The 17993-nt window shown below is 37.7% G+C and overlaps 1 protein-coding gene across 3 annotated transcripts in view; it reads left to right on the forward strand.

The window, feature by feature from the left end:
• ctnna2 (catenin alpha 2) overlaps positions 1 to 17993 on the forward strand; it is a 443954-nt gene that overhangs the window by 120155 nt on the left and 305806 nt on the right. For all 3 annotated transcript variants that reach the window (XM_039689255.2, XM_089132075.1, XM_039689246.2), the window contains one exon: positions 3720 to 3923. In XM_039689255.2, coding sequence (XP_039545189.2) covers positions 3720 to 3923 — 204 coding nt within the window. The remainder of the gene's footprint in view (positions 1 to 3719; positions 3924 to 17993) is intronic.

A 17993-nucleotide genomic window follows, 5' to 3' on the forward strand; every position in this document is an offset into this window, starting at 1 on the left:
AGAGTTAACTATCTTCAATTAGAATATTCTGTCATGTAATCCATAAATCACTCACTTAGGAACTGTTGTGAGATGCGCACAGAGTGACTTTCTATTGCATGTGAAAAGATGGATGCTAATGTTTGAGCTGACTCACAAATGTACTCTTAGGCTGGATTCACAAATATTGCGGTTAAAATGCGTAGAAAACGCTGGGCGTGCTGCATTCTCCTTTTTCCAAAGCGCTAGGGCGGTTGCACTCCGGTTGGTTCTTGTCACGTGACCTACTGTGCGCTTGCGGCATTCTGACAAGTTGAGATGTTTTTTATCTCGATGTGGCGCATACGCGCTTAGAAAAAAAATGAGCGTGTCTCACCACGACATTTGAATACCGCACGCCTACATTTGAAATAACGAACTTGAGCACACAAAAGACACAATATGTGAACAGGCCCTTATACAACCACTCCTCCTCTTCTCAACATGAACTGCGTATTCCCGGGGGCGGGGTTTATTTTCATTTTATGGTTGGTGATATCAATAACCTGGGAGGAATGTCGTGCAGTCCCTACCTGCCATTCATTGTAGTCCTTTTCTTTAAAAGCAAGTATCTTCCTTTGCTGTGAACTTTGAGCGATGTAACTTTGATACTGTTATTTATGCTCAAACAGCAACATTATACACTAACTAAAGTTAGAAAAGTGAAACCATACTCTACCACCCCTTTAATGTAGATATGGATGTGATGATTTATGCTTGATTTGAATCAATCGATCAATCGATCAATCGATCAATCGATCAATCCATCCATCCATCCATCCATCCATCCATCCATCCATCCATCCATCCATCCATCCATCCATCCATCCATCCATCCATCCATCCATCCATCCTTCCATCCATCCATCCATCCATCCATCCATCCATCCATCCATCCATCCATCCATCCATCCATCCATCAATCCAGCCATCAATCCATCCATCCATCCATCCTTCCATCACTACAGGGTCCAGTTTAATAACAAAGGGTCCATGTGTCAGACACGTTATTGAGGCCATGATTTACAATTATTTCTTGTTTGACAAAGTGGGACCAGGAGGGCTCTGTATTTTTCTATTTATTATGAGATGCAATTTATTTCAGTGATGGCAATGCTGCATTTTCAGCCTCATTAACATGAACCCTCAGAAATCATTCTAAAATAATGATTGTTTTAATATGTAATACATATTTGCTACACCAATTCCAGCTGAATATTGTTCCAATCGAATATATGCTCCATTCCACGATTTGAATGTGTTTTTTTAAAGGCTGTTTCATGTTGTCTTTAACTACATCAAATCAGAATTGGAATATGTAGTCGGCATGAGTCACACAAGACCTAAGTAATCTGTACAAATTGTTTCACAATGGCTTTTCTCCAGCCTGCCAGTATCTGAATGTCCTGCCTGTCGCTTTCCAGTCAGACATTTATCACAAGTCTTTGTTTTAGTCCCTTATTCAGATAAAAGCAGGTGGGCCGGAATAGACCTGGAAACTTGATGCAGACAGATTTCAAACAAACTAATAAATGTCCACATACTTATCGTGTCAATGAGATGGCCAAGACTGCTGTTACAGCTTTTACTTAAGTGTTGATCACCATGGCAACATGCTATAATGGGAAAGCTCTATTCGCTCTCTCTCTCTCTCTCTCTCTCTCTCTCTCTCTCTCTCTCTCTCTCTCTCTCTCTCTCTCTCTCTCTCTCTCTCTCTCTCTCTCTCTCTCTCTCTCTCTCTCTCTCTCCAATTTTGCTGTTGTTAGTTTGCATTACTGCTACTGGATGGGCGAAAATATGTCAACCTCATTCCTCTGTCTGTGAACATGCCAAATAACAGGAAGTGCATGCTGAGATAGAAATGATGAAAGACTTGTGAAAGATCTAACTTATTAATAACCGCTTGGTGAAGTGCCTTTCTGAATATTAGTCTCGAAAGTAAAGGGCACTGGCCACTTCTGGTTCCTCTAAATGCCACCTCCACCTCATCTGCACTGGCAAAGTCCACAAAATGCAAACTGCTGCCGAAGCCGTATTCATATATAGCTCTAAAATATAATATCGCCACTATCAATATGGTAATTTCCCCAGCCCAGCCCTAGAGATCATAAAACCTGTATTTGGTAGCAACTTTTCAATAATAAAAAGGGAGGGTGTTCTTGAGTCTGCATCCTGTGTTTAAAAGCCCCATTAAATCACAATGTGGTTGTAACCGAGGCCCTGGATCTCGCCTTGAAGGTCACCTTATAAAAGCCTCTGGATATAGGCTCCAACAGAATGTCTTCAGTGGATCGCTAATGGAAACTCTCACAAACATCTCACTGGGCTTGTTATCCTCTTTGTTATATTTTTATTAAATCTAACATTATAAATAATATATATATATATATATATATATATATATATATATATATTAGTTTGAGCAATGATGGAGCTATACTTGACTTTTCTTAGGAGCATATAAAACAAAACAGCTTTTTGGACAAAATTAAATGTAAAATTGTAGAAGTTATAAACAAAGGATTTTTTTTTGAGTTCAGATTAACATTTGAGGGCAGCAATTGAATTCATAATGTCAAAATGAAACCAATGTAATGTTACTTGAAAGCAATGTAGCCTACTATTCCTGCCAAACTTCCATGGTTACAGTTAATAGTGTTACAGTAAATTCATGGTGAATGTTGCTGATCTGTGAACACTCGATAGTTTGTTCATGGCACAATGTTTCTTCCTGGTTTCCTTGTCAGTGCTGTTTGATTCATTAATAACCGATGAATGTTTCTCACTAGATCTCGCAGCGAATTCAAATGCTTTCTTTACTGGATGTCGTGGCGCTGTGTTGTAACAATTGGTCCAAACTACTAAACGGTCCTTCAACCACACAATAACAAATAGCTCAGTTTCGTTCCGCTTACATTATATTTTCCATTTGATGTTGGGCAATGTTGTGGTCACACCAGCGTCTCTTACATTATGAGCGCGCTTGCCACACGTGACATGCCTACATTTGAATGCGTACTGAAAACCAAACCGAAAGCCTTGCACCGAACGGTTCAATATGAATATGTGTATCGTTACACCCCTACTAACTATAGGGTTTAAATATTTTATCCAGCATATTTTGATTGGGAAGTTTGTGTGTGAAAAAGCCAGGTGTTACTATGGTATTTAAGATTATGGGCCAGATTTACTACTATACCAGATTTACTAACTGTGCTCACTTTTTTTTTTCAATACTCGAAGATGACGGGCTCCCTAAGCATGATCCCAGTCAGTATGGTTCATCTGACTACGCCTCCGTTCCCTTCTTCAGGGAACAAGGGTTACATACCCTAACCCTAACACCTCCCCCAACTTCACCTTCCTAGAACTGTGTGCCTATTCATGTATAGCAGCAGCATCATATCTTACATGCTCACAACAGCGTGCCTGTGTATCTATTGACAGTAGCAATCCACACTTGCTCGGCAAAAAACATGCATAGCAGATCTTGTCCGCTAAGACCAAATACATAAAGAAAAAAAAAAACAAAAAAACAAAAAAAAAACATATGCAATTTATGACATGATTTGCAATGTTCGTACTAACAATTCTGCACATGAACCTATTAGTTACTTATAGTTACTTTTAAAGGTGTTTATGGATTTTAATGTGTTCTACAGAAACTTTCATAACCCTGTCCATCTTTTGTTCTGTTTCAGAATAAGATCATTCTGGATCCACTAACATTTAGTGAGGCTCGCTTCAGGCCGTCGCTGGAGGAACGTCTTGAGAGCATCATTAGTGGCGCCGCCCTCATGGCCGACTCCTCCTGCACACGCGACGATCGACGTGAACGCATCGTAGCCGAGTGCAACGCCGTGCGCCAAGCCCTGCAAGACCTGCTGAGCGAGTACATGAACAATGTAAGTCCTGAACATCCTTTTCCACTATGTAGGTAGCTTGATTTATTAATTCTTCAAGTGACTTTTTTTTCTCACTTTGTTAGTTTGATTTGGTTTAGGTTTTTGTCTTTTTGCTTTATACATTTTAGGCTTATTCTCAAATTCATAGCGGAATTAGTACGCAATTTTAATCTGACAATTTGACCGGAGAGATTTTAATTTTGTTGGACATTTAATTTTTTTTCGGTAATTACCGGTCAACGCAAACCCTGATATGTATATGTGTATACATACATCCCCTTTCCATCATTCCCTATTGGATAGATACTGACTGTTTATCTTGGGAAAGTTCACCAGTTAAAAGGGTCTTAATATTCTTTGATAAATCAATACTCTGGCCTTTAGTATATCACAAACCTTTATTTATGTGTCTCTCTGTGTTTGTTGTCCTTTACTCAAATGAAAGACTTTAAGGTATACAATCCTATAGAATTATCATGATGGTGTGTATGCATGTGCCTATGTGTCTTTCTTGTAGTGTTTATGTGTCAATTACGTTGAAACAGGTGTCACAAATCCATTGGCAAGTGTTCTGTAACATTGATCGTTTTGGTATCAATGGGCCTGTCTGGCTCTGATGCTATGCAGTAATCAATGGCTTCTACCCAGCTATAATCGAATGCATGTTTCCTAGTGCTGGTTTGCTCAAGCACTATACGGGAACAGAGGGATATTAAATACAACCTCTCATTCGATTAGCGATGCCCCTTTAGTCAAAACACAATGCCAGTGGAGATGAATATCACATCAGCACTCAAATTACAAGCTCCTGCTCTGGGTGGAAATGTGTTTGTGTTGCTAGGACACTTGTTTTATATGAGTTTTAGTCTCTCAACGGATTCGTTTTGTTGTGCTTTTTTGTTATGTTTGCACTTGTTACGTATATCAATGTATTTTGCACCCAAATAGTCTCTAGATATTCTTTCGCTGCGTTTGCAGACTGATGCTGTACAAAATATGTTTGTCTCAAAAGACCAATGATCTGTTTTATAGCTAGTACAGGATACCGCAAGTTTAAAAGTCAGCATTGTTGACTTCTAGCTTCTGGGAATTAAGGGTACGATAGGCAGCAGTTCTTTAGTTACTCTCTAACACCTCTTCAACCTTCTCTCCATCTTTTGCTCTAATCGTTCTTTAAGCTCAAGACTGAACGACTTGTGGAACGGCATGAGCTTGATCAATGTGCTGGTTTGCAATAAATTAAGTTCAAGTGACAAGAGATGTCTATACTTGTCCTGGCCGGTAGTGATCGTTGATTGGTGACACCCGCCCAGGCTCCCAAGACCACTGCTGAATAATCAGAATTTGCTGATTTAGTTACGGCAGCCTCGACAGTCCAATCTATCAATTGATTGGTTGGAGTAATGCATTGCTGACCTGGGTCAAGGGAGCTCGGTTTGTGGCTAGAGGTTGAGAGGGTCCAGGGTTTTGTGGGTGTGGTGGTTCACCTCGCTAGCCTGGCCTGCAGTGCACTAAAGAGGATTTTGGGAGTTGATTTGTAGAGCTTAATCTTACACTTAGCGGGACGTGGTACTCTGGTGGTCACACTGCGTTTAAAGAAGATGGATGCCTGTTCTTTGGGCCTCCAGGGGGCTACACAGAAATGCTTGATCAAGAGGGAGGTTCTTCAAACACTCCATCAGCCTAACAGTGTTGATACCAGCCACATAAGCGCAGAGCCTGTGCGACCCAGAAGATTACTTGTTTAGAAGAACAGCAGATAACCGAGTTATAGAGAAAAAGAAACAATGGGATGCATAGATAGATATAGATAGAAGCACATGAGATCTGGTGTTACCACAAACTCCATACTGCAGTTCTAGGGTTGGATTATGTTTTGTGACTCAATATTAAAAGTTGGGTCACCAGCACTTTATGTGCATCTGACACCTGAACTAGTCGTTCGGTTGGGGCATTTTCATTCCTAGGTTGAAGCATTTCCAATTAAAATATCAAATTTGACCTTACCAATTACCTTCATTGGCTACTTACAAGCCAGTTGCATGTGGTGGAGCCATTCTAAGAATACATTTGAGTGGACAAAAATGGGTTGTAAAGTATTGTAACCCCTAATCCTAGAATAAATTATTATATACACACAGTTAGTTTAAATAGAATAAATTCACCTTGCTTTTAAATTCAAATTGTATCGTTCCTGATTGAATCAACATTTTGAAATGAATAATTTGAGTGAGTGATTCAGTGACTCACTGGAAAATATGTAAGTCATCTTATATTCAGAACAATATGGTAATTGCAAGGTTTTTTTATTTTATTATTATTATTTTTTTTACTAGGGCTGTCAGTTAAACGTGTTATTAACTGTGTTAACACAAACCCATTTTAATGGTCTTTTTTGCCGAGAATTTTTTTTTTTTTCCCCACATGCTTTTGCAACAGGACGCAGCATTCGCTGCACTATGAAACCCATTGATTTCAATGGCGTGTGCCCGTGATGACGTTTTGTTGCTTCATCGACCAAAGGGCAAGAGCAGCAGCACGCACACTGCGGTCAAAATAGTTTTAATTAGTAGCCAATATAAACTTATTGGCATCCAAAAAGTTTTGAAATATGGTGTAGCGCCGCACATTCCATGTCCTGTCTGAAAGCACCGGATCCAGCTAGAACGGAAACACACTTGTTGTGAGCAGGCCAAATAGTAGGTTAACGTTACGTTTTGAGTGATTGATGAGTGCGAGACGCCAAAATGGATGCCAATACGATTCTGAATTAAACAAAGTTTACTTTTAAAAAGTTGCCAAATGGTCCCATTGACAAGACCAATATGTTTTGTCATTGTGAACTGAGCTATCATCGCAGCACGTCCAGTCTGAAATACCACTTGATGGTGGCCAAGCACACGCACACACACAGCTGATGCGGCCCTCGTCAATATCAGGACCTGCTTTCATTGATGGACAGTTACATTGTGTGAGAGATTATTTGCTTCAAGTGTGAATGTTTTAGTGTGAAATTGATCACAGTATTACCAATGTTTTCAATAATAAAAAAAATAAATAATTAAAAATAAATGTAAAAAAAAAAAATGCACAAAGCAAGCCGATCCACTTTTTCATCTTGATGAGAACATTAAAATTAGAAAAAAAATAATAATGGGACAAAAATAAATAAAGAGACATTTAGAATAGATAAAAAATGCGCAATTAATTGTGATTAATCGCGATTAAATATTTGAATCCTTTGGCAACACTTTTTTTTTACATTACAATACATTACATCAATCTGATTTGTTTTTGGCGGGCTCTTAAAAATTTTGGGCTCTTAAAAAAGTTTATATTTAAGTTCATTGTAGGTCTACTGAATGCATAGTTCAGAATGTTTCCGTTTTTTTTTTTTGTTTTGTTTTGTTTTTTTCCTTTTAAAAAGGTTTGAGATCTAAAAAAAAGTTGCAGAATGTTGTGACTTTCTGCCCATCTCCCTAGGATAGCTAATAACAAGCTGTCGTGACATGACACAGTAATGTCATGTGACTGCTGGTACGTCTGCACAGTGTCCTCCCAGCCGCACAAGTGCTTTGATGCCTCGATTTGGACAAGTGCTAGACAACGTCTCACTGGACAAGACCAGTCATTTCAGAGAAAATAACCCACAGCATGCACGAGAAAAAGGCCTCTCTTTCGCTTTCACCATCCATCTTACTCTGTCTGCGTTGGTCCAAAACCTGCCCCCAAAGACATAAACAAAAATACACATGCATATCACACATTCTCCTTCAAGCTTTTAAGCAAAGCCTCCTGCAAACATCTCCTGTGATTTGCTCTCTCTCTCTCTCTCTCTCTCTCTCTCTCTCTCTCTCTCTCTCTCTCTCTCTCTCTCTCTCTCTCTCTCTCTCTCTCTCTCTCTCTCTCTCTCTCTCTCTCTCTCTCTCTCTCATTTTATCTTCTGTTAGCACAAATGTTCTATTAACCTGGCTACAAGGTTGTTGAGTCCTCTTAGTTCTCATGTAGCCTGGCTGAAGACTCTTGAAGGACTCTTTTTTTTTTAGCTGTTGGCTACAACTGGCATTTGTTACATTTTTAAGTACACTGAACAAAGTTAAAAACACAACACTTAAGTGTATGCCCCCATTTTTCATGAGCTGATCTCAAAGATCTAAGACTTGTTCTATGTACACAAAAGGCCTGTTTCTCTCAAATATTTTTCAAAAATCTGTCTAAATCTAGTGAGCACTTCTCATTTGCCGAGATAATCCATCAACCTCACATGTATGGCATATCAAGAAGCTGATTAGACAGCATGATTATTGTTAGGGTTTGGTGCTATACTGTAGGTTCAGATTTGTAGAAAAAGTTTGAGGGACCGTCAAAAAAAAAAGGTATTTGGCAGATATTAAAGGGATACTTCACCTCTGGAAAGATGAATGTGTATCACTTGTTTAGCGTTCATGTAAACACTACATTCAAATTCACCAATCAGGATGAATTCAGTTAGACTGAAACAAAAGATGTGCATGTAAACAATGAATGGCGACTGAATCCTGGACATTTCAGAGAAAAAGAGGATGGTAACCCCTACTACTCAGAGCCTGCTAGCTTAGCTTCCAAAAAAAAAAAAAAAAAAAAAAAAGATGGCTGACACTATGTGTACATTCTGTGAGTGAGATCTCAGAGATCATCTGAGAATTTTTTCCAGACAAAAAAATACATAACTCTCCTGTCTCAGGGGGATATGAGGGTGGAAAGTACTACAGGTTTTCTACTAATACAACGGAGTAGTTAAAAAAAAAAAAAAAAAAAAAAAAAAAAAAAAAAAAAACCTTTTGCTGATAATTTACTCACCCCCATGTCATCCAAGATGTCCATGACTTTCTTTATCAAAATTAACAAATCTTTTCCCAAGTCAATTCGTTCATTTTGTTCGTTGAATGAACCAAATGACACGAAAAAAAAAAAAAAAAAAGATTTGTTAATTTTGATAAACGAGTTCGAACAGGAGATTCATGAACGCGCATCACAGAACAGAGCAAGGCGACCATTTGAGCTTATAAAACAAACTTTTTTTTTTTTTTTTTTTTTTTTAATGAGTGATCATTTCTCTTGATAATACCCTTATTCATTGTCTGGAATCGTTTGAAGTCGTTTGAACAGTTTGCAGTTAGCTGAAAACTGAAACTGTCTTTTGAACCCTGAACCGTTTGGTTACTAAAGTGCATTATATGGAGATTATATGTTTTAAAAAAAAAAATAAATAAATAAAAAAAATAATTTCTTTTCAACTGAAGAAAGATTGACATGGATATCTTGGATGATATGGGGGTGAGTAAATTATCAGCAAAAGTTTTTTTTTTTTTTTTTTTTAAAGTGAACTACTCCTTTAATGCTAAGTATCCATTTAAGCAGACTGTATGTATAATTTATAATATATACAGTATATATATATATATATATAATTGGTAACAGGCAGGAATTTAATATCTGTACTTTCTTGCTCAAAAGTGCTGTGACTGGGTACAAAAGGAACTTTTGACTTTTGTAGATCCTCTGCACCTTCACAAAGGCATCTGAAACTGTAATGAGAAAAAGTCGGAGGACGCATAGTTGCAAACTCTCAAGGAGGGACCTTTTATCTTCCAATTTCCTTTACAAGGACTCCTGCCTGCTTGCTGGCCCTTGGCCTTGCTCTGGTAACACAAAGAGAGAAGCATTCTTTTAAATGATCTTCTCCCTCACATTCCCCCCTCCCCCAAAGCTCTGGCTCTATTGGTGTTAATATGAAAAAAAAAAAAAACGGAACAAAAAAGGTTTTCAGGTTATAAAACAAAATTAGTCCCCATATATATATTTAAAGGGCTTAATTCGCCAACGCTCTGCGAGTTAATTCAGGCAAGGTAGGAGCAAAGTGGAATTTATAATTCCCCAACATTTTCATTAATTTGCTCCTCATGTTTTCTGCCTGCAGTAATCGGGGAATGAAATAGAACTCAGAATGATGATAAATCACTCGGTCGCTGTGTTTTCTGCGGTGCTGCTTCATTACTGAACGCTGATGAGAGTGAAAGTAGTTTTTGCATTGCTTTGTGAGTCGGGCAGGGGGGGAGATATGTGTCATTTTCTACCCTCTTACCAGCTGGCATTTTCTATGTTTTTTTTTTTTTTATATATATATATGTGTGTTTTGGTCAGATATGCACTAATGCCTACATAAAATGTGTGAGTTTAACTCTCTATGTGCATTGAAAATGTTTTTCGTGTGGGTGAGTATGTGAAGGGCTTCACATTCTGTCTCTTTTGTTGCATCTTTTCTTCTGTTATATTTGTTTGCTCCAGGCTAGCGAGCACCTCACTCATTTCATTTCGGCCGGTTTGTGTCTGGTTGTAAATCAGTCTTGGGGTTAGCAGGGTTTAAAGGGCTGAATGTGATCCAAACAGGCCAAAATCAATCTTGCTGTGGTAATTTTCTTTGGCTCTTTTCTTCCTCTGAATGACTTGCTGGTCATTCAGCTGTATTATTGGTGAAAGTATCACTATGCTGAGAATGTGATGTCGGTATGCCTTGAATTCCTGCATGTCAAGAACAAGAAGATAATAATTTCCCGTAAAACCATGTTGAAAATATAGCTGTAGTAGTATAAGAAACAGCTATTGAATTCCCTCAGATCTAAAAACAGAAAAGTCGCTTTTTGACTTGTTGTGTATAAAGTTTATTTTGTGTGTTCAGTTTTGTTTTAAAAGGCATATTTCACCCAAAATGTCATTAATTACTCACTTTCAAATTGTTCAAACATGTAGGTTGTGTTTTATTGTCTTAATATAATACTAAATTAGAACTTTTAATCAATATCGACTCTTTTCGATTTAAGTAGAACTCAGAGTGACTAATGAAGTATAATGAAAGTAGTCCATTTATCATAGACTTTATTACAAGTATGAATGCACTATTACAATTGAAATAAGCTGATAATTATGTTCATGCTATTCTTGATAACCAAAGAATGTAAAATTATTACTTGGCATTACCAACCGTACCTAGAATATATAATTTTTACAATGCGTTAAATTGTAAAAATGTATTGCATACATTTATGTGTTAATTTTGACAGCACTAATATATACAGTATATATATATATATATATATATATAATATATTTAAAATATATATATATATATATATATATATATATAATATATTTAAAATATATATATATATATATATATATATATATATATATATATATATATATGGCTGTTGCCACTCTCTCTAATTGTCGTCTTTGCTTTTGAACTTTGATTATTTATTTATATATATATATATATATATATATATATATATATATATATATATATATATATATATAATCAAAGTTCAAAATCAAAGACGACAATTAGAGAGAGCGGCAACAGCCCTGGTAAGATCATTTCATTTTTTTTTTACTTTTAATGAAGCTGACTGTGTGTCTAATGTGTGAAGCATCTGTTACTTACTTTCACTTTGATTTGTGACAGTTTGCACCTTGACTTTATGAAGAGAGACTCTGCTGCTCATCTGTGGTATTGCGTGTTGCAGTTGTGTCGTCATATCTGACTATAACATGACATATAGCCTATATAACACGCTCTCACACATTTATTTTTTTTAGCATTTTTGGGAGGACTAAAATGTACATATGTGGTTTCAACAACCAGATGCATATACACTTGTCCAGTTTCGTCTGGAATGCGGCCCAGACCTCCGAAGTGGTTTGGGCGATCGGATTCAATTCGGTCTTGAATGCGTTTCTTGAATCTTTTCACGATCGGATCGCTATCCGATCACAGAAAACGCATGAAGTGGCCAGGTGTAAACAGCCCCTTAGTCATGTAATAATCACTTGGGTGAAAAACATCAGCCTCTCCAGAAAAGTCCATCCGGTGAATTAGCTTTCTGCTCTGGCTTGGCGTCGACATTCCCTCTGCATTCTCATTGCATGGTTTCTTTTATAAAGTCAAGAAACTGCTGTCTGCCAACAGTCATGCTCGCTTTCAATTAAGGACGTTTCGGAGGCATCGGAGGCCCGAGACACAATGCATGCGACTGGGCGTCCGTGCCGCAAGGCCATTCTCAGCCGAGGTGATGCAAGCAACTGAGATTACATTTTGTTTAGGCTATCTCATATTAAGGGGATGAGATGGAATTAACTAGAGACAAATTAATGTAATACAATCTCTCAGAGCTACATGCCCACTCCTCCATACCCCCCATTGAGTTTCAACTTGGCCACACCCCCATCCCCAGAACACTTGAGAGCGGCTAACGCGATTAATATTGATAGGTGGATGGCGCTGTGGAATCGAGCGTAATTGTGTTAATCGTGCAGACATGGATCTGAGTAGCAGGGCTCTAACTGTGTTAGCGCACAACATGTTAGCGTTGTGAATGCAGGGGGTGAACTTGGTTGGGTGATGGAGCATGCAGTTCATCCCGCAGCCCGAGCGGAAGGGGGCGGGTGGAGAAATGCATGCTGGGCTGTTGAGGTAAACCATGTGGAACCGTTCAATCAGAAATCGGAGGCAAAGAATGAGGGAGATATGTGGAGACTGAATACTGGAAGATAAAGGAAATGCTTAGAAGAACGCTGGATTATGGGCCTGCTCTTTGCCTTTAAACAAGAATCAAATCGTTTGGTTTTATTGCTGATGTTATTGTTCTTGTTGTTGGTTTGTTGTTTTCCCCCCTTAGTAGGTTAGTAATGATAATGCACTCACATTCTGAGTTGACATGTCATTTGACTTAAAGGGTCATGCAACTATAAACCCAATTTTCTGATGTTTTAACAGAGGAATGTGTGTTGATAATGTTATTATTATTATTATTATTATTATTATTATTATTATTTCTGTATTTCTGTGGACTGAACCAGTGATTCCAATCATTTTTTTGAGTTGATTCTTTCTTTCCGGCGAATTGGGCAAAACGTTTGCAAAAATCGACGTTCGTCTTAATCGATTCACATTCATTTGGACCGCTCTCCCAATGAATCATCTGATGCAATTTCTCAGGCAGTAAAACAAACAGACAGCATCAAGACGACAAACAGCATTGTTTTTCAGTTTTCATATGTGAACATGCTCTGCCATTGTTGGGTCCTTTCTCATTCCCCCACGCATGACACATGAGGATATTTCACCAGTCTTTGTTAGCATTTCTCTGCAGGTCTTTATCTCATAAGCAGCGCTAAATATGAAGTTTTAATCACTTTTCTGCTTGGAGCTCAGAGCTCCATAAATATGTTCTGTCAACATGACAACATTTATAAATAAGTCATACCGCCCCTATGTTTCAGACAGGTTGCTTGCACACCCTTTTTATGAGTGAAAACGAATGTCTGTCTCACCCCAGTTTATTGTGCCTCCTTGTTTACAACATGAAAACATAAAATATAAATGCTGGTGTGAATACAAAGGCGTTAGGGTCATGTATGATGCATTAGCTTATCCACCCTGTTTCCACTATTTTGCACTTTATTTATATATATATATATATATATATATATATATATATTCAAATTTTTTTAAAAATGTAAAAACAAACTAAAAAGCATAATCTCCTAAATTAGTAGACCTTTATTTATTTATTTTTGAATTTATTGGATGGGTGGATGGGTGGAGATTCACCCTCAGTAAAAATTCACCAAGACATTCTTTAAATATTCACATTTTGTGAATTTAGATTTTAGGATGCTCCTAACTAAACATCAACAAGACCAGATCAGATCAGTCACCTCTGCACTTACTGGAGAAATCAAGCCAACAGAAGACATAGATGTGTGGCCAGATTATGGTCAGGGTGGTTGTAAATCTGATCAGTGTTGTTTCTAACCTGCAATGGTGCCACGAATGGCATTAATTGTCCTTATCGTACCTATAAGACCCTCCTCTCCTCCTCAACCCACAGACCAGAGTGACCACTCATCAATTTATCTGATACGAGCTGTTGCTATTAGTCGACTAGGTTTTATGTTCCTATCCTGTAAACACGGGGGTAACTGGGGTCGCTGAGTCCAATTTATAGAGGCTTGACAGGCTATTTACAGAAGCCAGACAGAAAAATGGTTCTGATAGTAGATCTTGTGATTAGAAGAGCCAAACTCCAATGAGGTGGTATATAGTTGGATGCATTTTATCCTGGACAATTGTGAAACCATCTTGCTGATGGTTACTATTAAAACAATAATATAGGCAGAGGAGGTCATGAGAGATTTTATTGTGGGAGCCAAGTACATTTGTCATCAGAGTTTGGCTTGCTTGGTTGTTGTGAAACTGATTTGGACCAAATAATGGACCACACACACACACACACACAGTTTGTCTGGTCTCGTCAATTCCTCATACTGTATTCGTTTGGATTGTTACTTACCTAAAGTGTACTTACTTCACCCCATACCTGTTTCCAGTCCCCAGTCTCCTCGTGAGCATCCTACACGAGAAAATTGAAGTCTCACTATCTGTGAATGTTCAAAGTGTGTGTGTGTGTGGGGCTACTCACCATTCGTCATTCATCGTCATCATTTTCACTGCTTTGCTGCTATTTACCGTTTCCTCATTTATGAAAATAAAGTGTTTTGGATATTATTTTGAAAACTTACCGATCAGTTCAGTGTGCGTTTCCTTTGTGTATTATGATTTTTTGTTTGTTTTTAGTTTATTCGTACTATTACACACATCTTACATATTTTCATGTATGTTCACAAATTCATTGTATAGGCTACTTGAATGCAATTCAAAAACTATATATATAGCACAATTTGCAGTCCAAGAAAATCACCTTTTCCTCTGATACTTCTCTCCTCCTACGCCATCAGATAGGTGATGCTTTGACCTTAATTCTTCACGGTCTGTCAGCCGCTCCCGGGCTGGCACAGCGGGTCATCAATAATGTCTGGCCCGGCATTGCCCACTGCTGGCACGGCGAACCCGCGGCTGCACTGCACCCTGCCAAGCCCTGGGAGAGTTTATTAATGAGAATAGCTTGAGTGGGCATAGGTGTGTGTGTATGTGTGTATGAGAAGAAGGCCTTTTTTTCTGTCTTGCTTCTGGGCTTCCAAACTGTAGTTCTAGTGTCTGTCTTCAAGACACCCATTTTTTTTAGAGGAACCGTTTTGACCAGTCATTTCTAAAACACTGGCAAGTGTGAGGAAACTCCCTCCGGGTCAGTTCTCCATTGAACAACATTTGATCACCTTCACACTCTTTCATGGGACTTGTGAATTGTCATTGCATTCCTTAGGTGCACTGCCTCACTAAACGTAATTGTTAGTGGAATTGTTTAGAAGAATTGGAACCACATTTGTTATTTTTGTATGATTCTCAACCCTGTTCCCTGCACAGTGTACTTAGTACTAAACATGGGAGCATATTGGGACTATTTCAAAACCAACTAGTGTGCTGTTGATAAAAAACAACAACAAAATATTCCTTTTTACTTTAGGTTCATGTTTCACAATCTGGAGTGCCATGCATCATTTCAGCAGAGTTCAGTAGCCTTGCTTTCTCTGGGTCGCTGATGTTTTCACTAAAAAAGCAGTGTGATCTCATCTTCCCACTTCTATCCACCTCCACTTCTGTAATTACTTGAAAGCATTTAAATATGGTGCTCAGAATGGAGGCTTTTGAGTGTCTAAATGAGCTTGGCTGTTACGCGTTTGCTTGAGTGAAAAGTATGCGAGTTTGATGGTATGTTTTTACTCTTGACGTCTGACATATCAGACTTTTTAAGTAAACATTTGAGTCACAACATTTGATCATCTACTTCCTCCACAAACTTTCCCATATATGTGTTTAAAATTATTATTAAAACATTGCGTTTTTGGTAGAACAAATATTTGCTCTGCTCTTCATGATCTGTGATTTTATTTCATTGAAAGTAAATTGTTTAAATCTTCAACGGCTCAATGAAATGGATCTCTCTAGGTATTTGGAAAGTTATTGGGCACTTTAGCTACACACTTTTGTCTGTACAAATGATACATTATTTATTTGTTGTCTTTTCTGTCATTATCATTTGCCACAGATGTGTCCTTCAATGAGATGTCCATACCTGGTGAATGGACTTATTCTAGATTTTTCAGCATGCTAACATGTGTACTATTTTAAAGCTTCACCCGTTGTAAAATGCAAAAGACTTCATTCGGACTTTGGAGTGGCTACAGGAAAAAAAAAAAAAAAAAAAAACAGCCAGACCCATGCGAAAACAAGGATACATATCGGAAGGACGTTACATATAGGCTAGTCACGCAATGCTGACGATCTTAACATTAACAATTTGAGAACAAAGTATAATTTGCATGGTTTTGCGTGATTTTAGATTTAATCAGCACGATGTGAGAACCAGAACAAAAGTGAATGTTTGTTACTTGTTTAAATGAGATTTTCCTGTGAAAATTAGTATGTCGGTCATACTTCCAAAAAGAATAATCTGTGATTCTGAATGACAGTATCCCCACCGCCGCGGTGAATGACAGCTGCACACTCTAATCAAATTTTGTGTTCATTTGCGATGTGCCGTGTCAAAGTACAACTCATGTAAAGTTTATAATTCCGCGAATAACTGCAATTACAGATTTCGAACAGAGATGGCGACAAATAGGAAAAAAACTGTGGACTGTAGCTCAAACTGAATTAAGTATGTCCGGAAGTGTTTCGAAAGTGTGCCTTGAAATCCTGTCTAGGTAGGGAGCCCATTACATTTCTACTGGGCTTCTATCTTTATTATTATTATTAGCAGACTGGCATCACTGTGTCTTCTAAGGGGACCAGGGAGTGTGTGTGTAAGAGTATGTGTGTGTGTTGCTTTAGCATCAGCAGAGGGGCTTTTTGTGTGTGCACAGCAGGATGGCACAGCCATAATTAAGACAATTAGTTCAAACGGGGAAGAGCGTTGCACATTAGCCAAAACATTTGCACACTACTGATTTCAGCCGCTGGCTTTAAGAAATGTCATTGGCATCAGGGCTAATCTGATTAAGTGTTTGTTGTCTGTTAATGCACAATTAAAGGAATGGTATGGGGGGGGGGGGGGGGGGCACTATTTATTTATTATTTCAGTCAAACATGGAATAGTTTATTCTTTTAAATAATTTAAGCTTTATTAAAGCATGCTATAATACTGAAATATTTTAGTTACTAATGTAACCTTTAGTTAAACATAATTCCTCTGCTACATATCTGAATAAAAAAAAATAGAATTGTTTTGCTACACATCTGAATAACAAAAACGCTGTATCAAGCTGTAAACATGAAACTTGATTTCAAAGCAACGAGTACCATATTATATTTCATACATAATGTATTCTTTGTAGTCATGTGATTAACACTGAAGCAGTGTTAGAGTTAATGAGATAATTAAGTGAATAATTGAGTGATAATTGTGCATTATTGAAGACACCTAACAAGCAGAATCCCTGAAGGAGAAAACCGTAATTTTAAGTCACCATTATGGTGATCAGTGTTCACTTTAGTTGGGCTCTTGACCCTTAAATCGTTAACTTTGTCTTTTGATTGGCTGCTATACATGAGTTATAACAGCCAGATGAATAAATAGAAAAGATGACACCATCAGGTGTCTTCAATAATACTCAATTATCACTCAATTAATCACTTAATTATCTCATTAACATTAACACTGTTTCAGTGTTGCACATAGCCCACATTGTACCATAATGTTCTTGTCTACCTGTGTCATAAAAAGTGGAAAAACAGCCACTGGCCTCTGCCGACATGTTCCACCTCAGACAACGTAACCAACTGGCGCGAACTCGTCGTCGTGTAATACATGCACTGACAGCTAACGATTTTAAAGAAGAAGCTTTCACTTTTACCTTTAGGCGATACATTTAGATTTTAAATTCAATATTGATTTATGAAGAACTGTTGAACTAATTTACAGTATGTAACACAAATACATTACAAGTAACTAATTACATTACCTAAAAATGAACAGTAATCCCTTACTTTAACTTTTCAATGGATAACTATTTTAATTACAGTAATTTAATTTAATTACGTTACTTTGTAGCACGTTACACCTACTACTG

The sequence above is a fragment of the Pimephales promelas genome, chromosome 6 (assembly GCF_988280905.1).
Source record: "Pimephales promelas chromosome 6, fPimPro1.hap1.1, whole genome shotgun sequence".
Classification (NCBI taxonomy): Eukaryota; Metazoa; Chordata; class Actinopteri; order Cypriniformes; family Leuciscidae; genus Pimephales; species Pimephales promelas.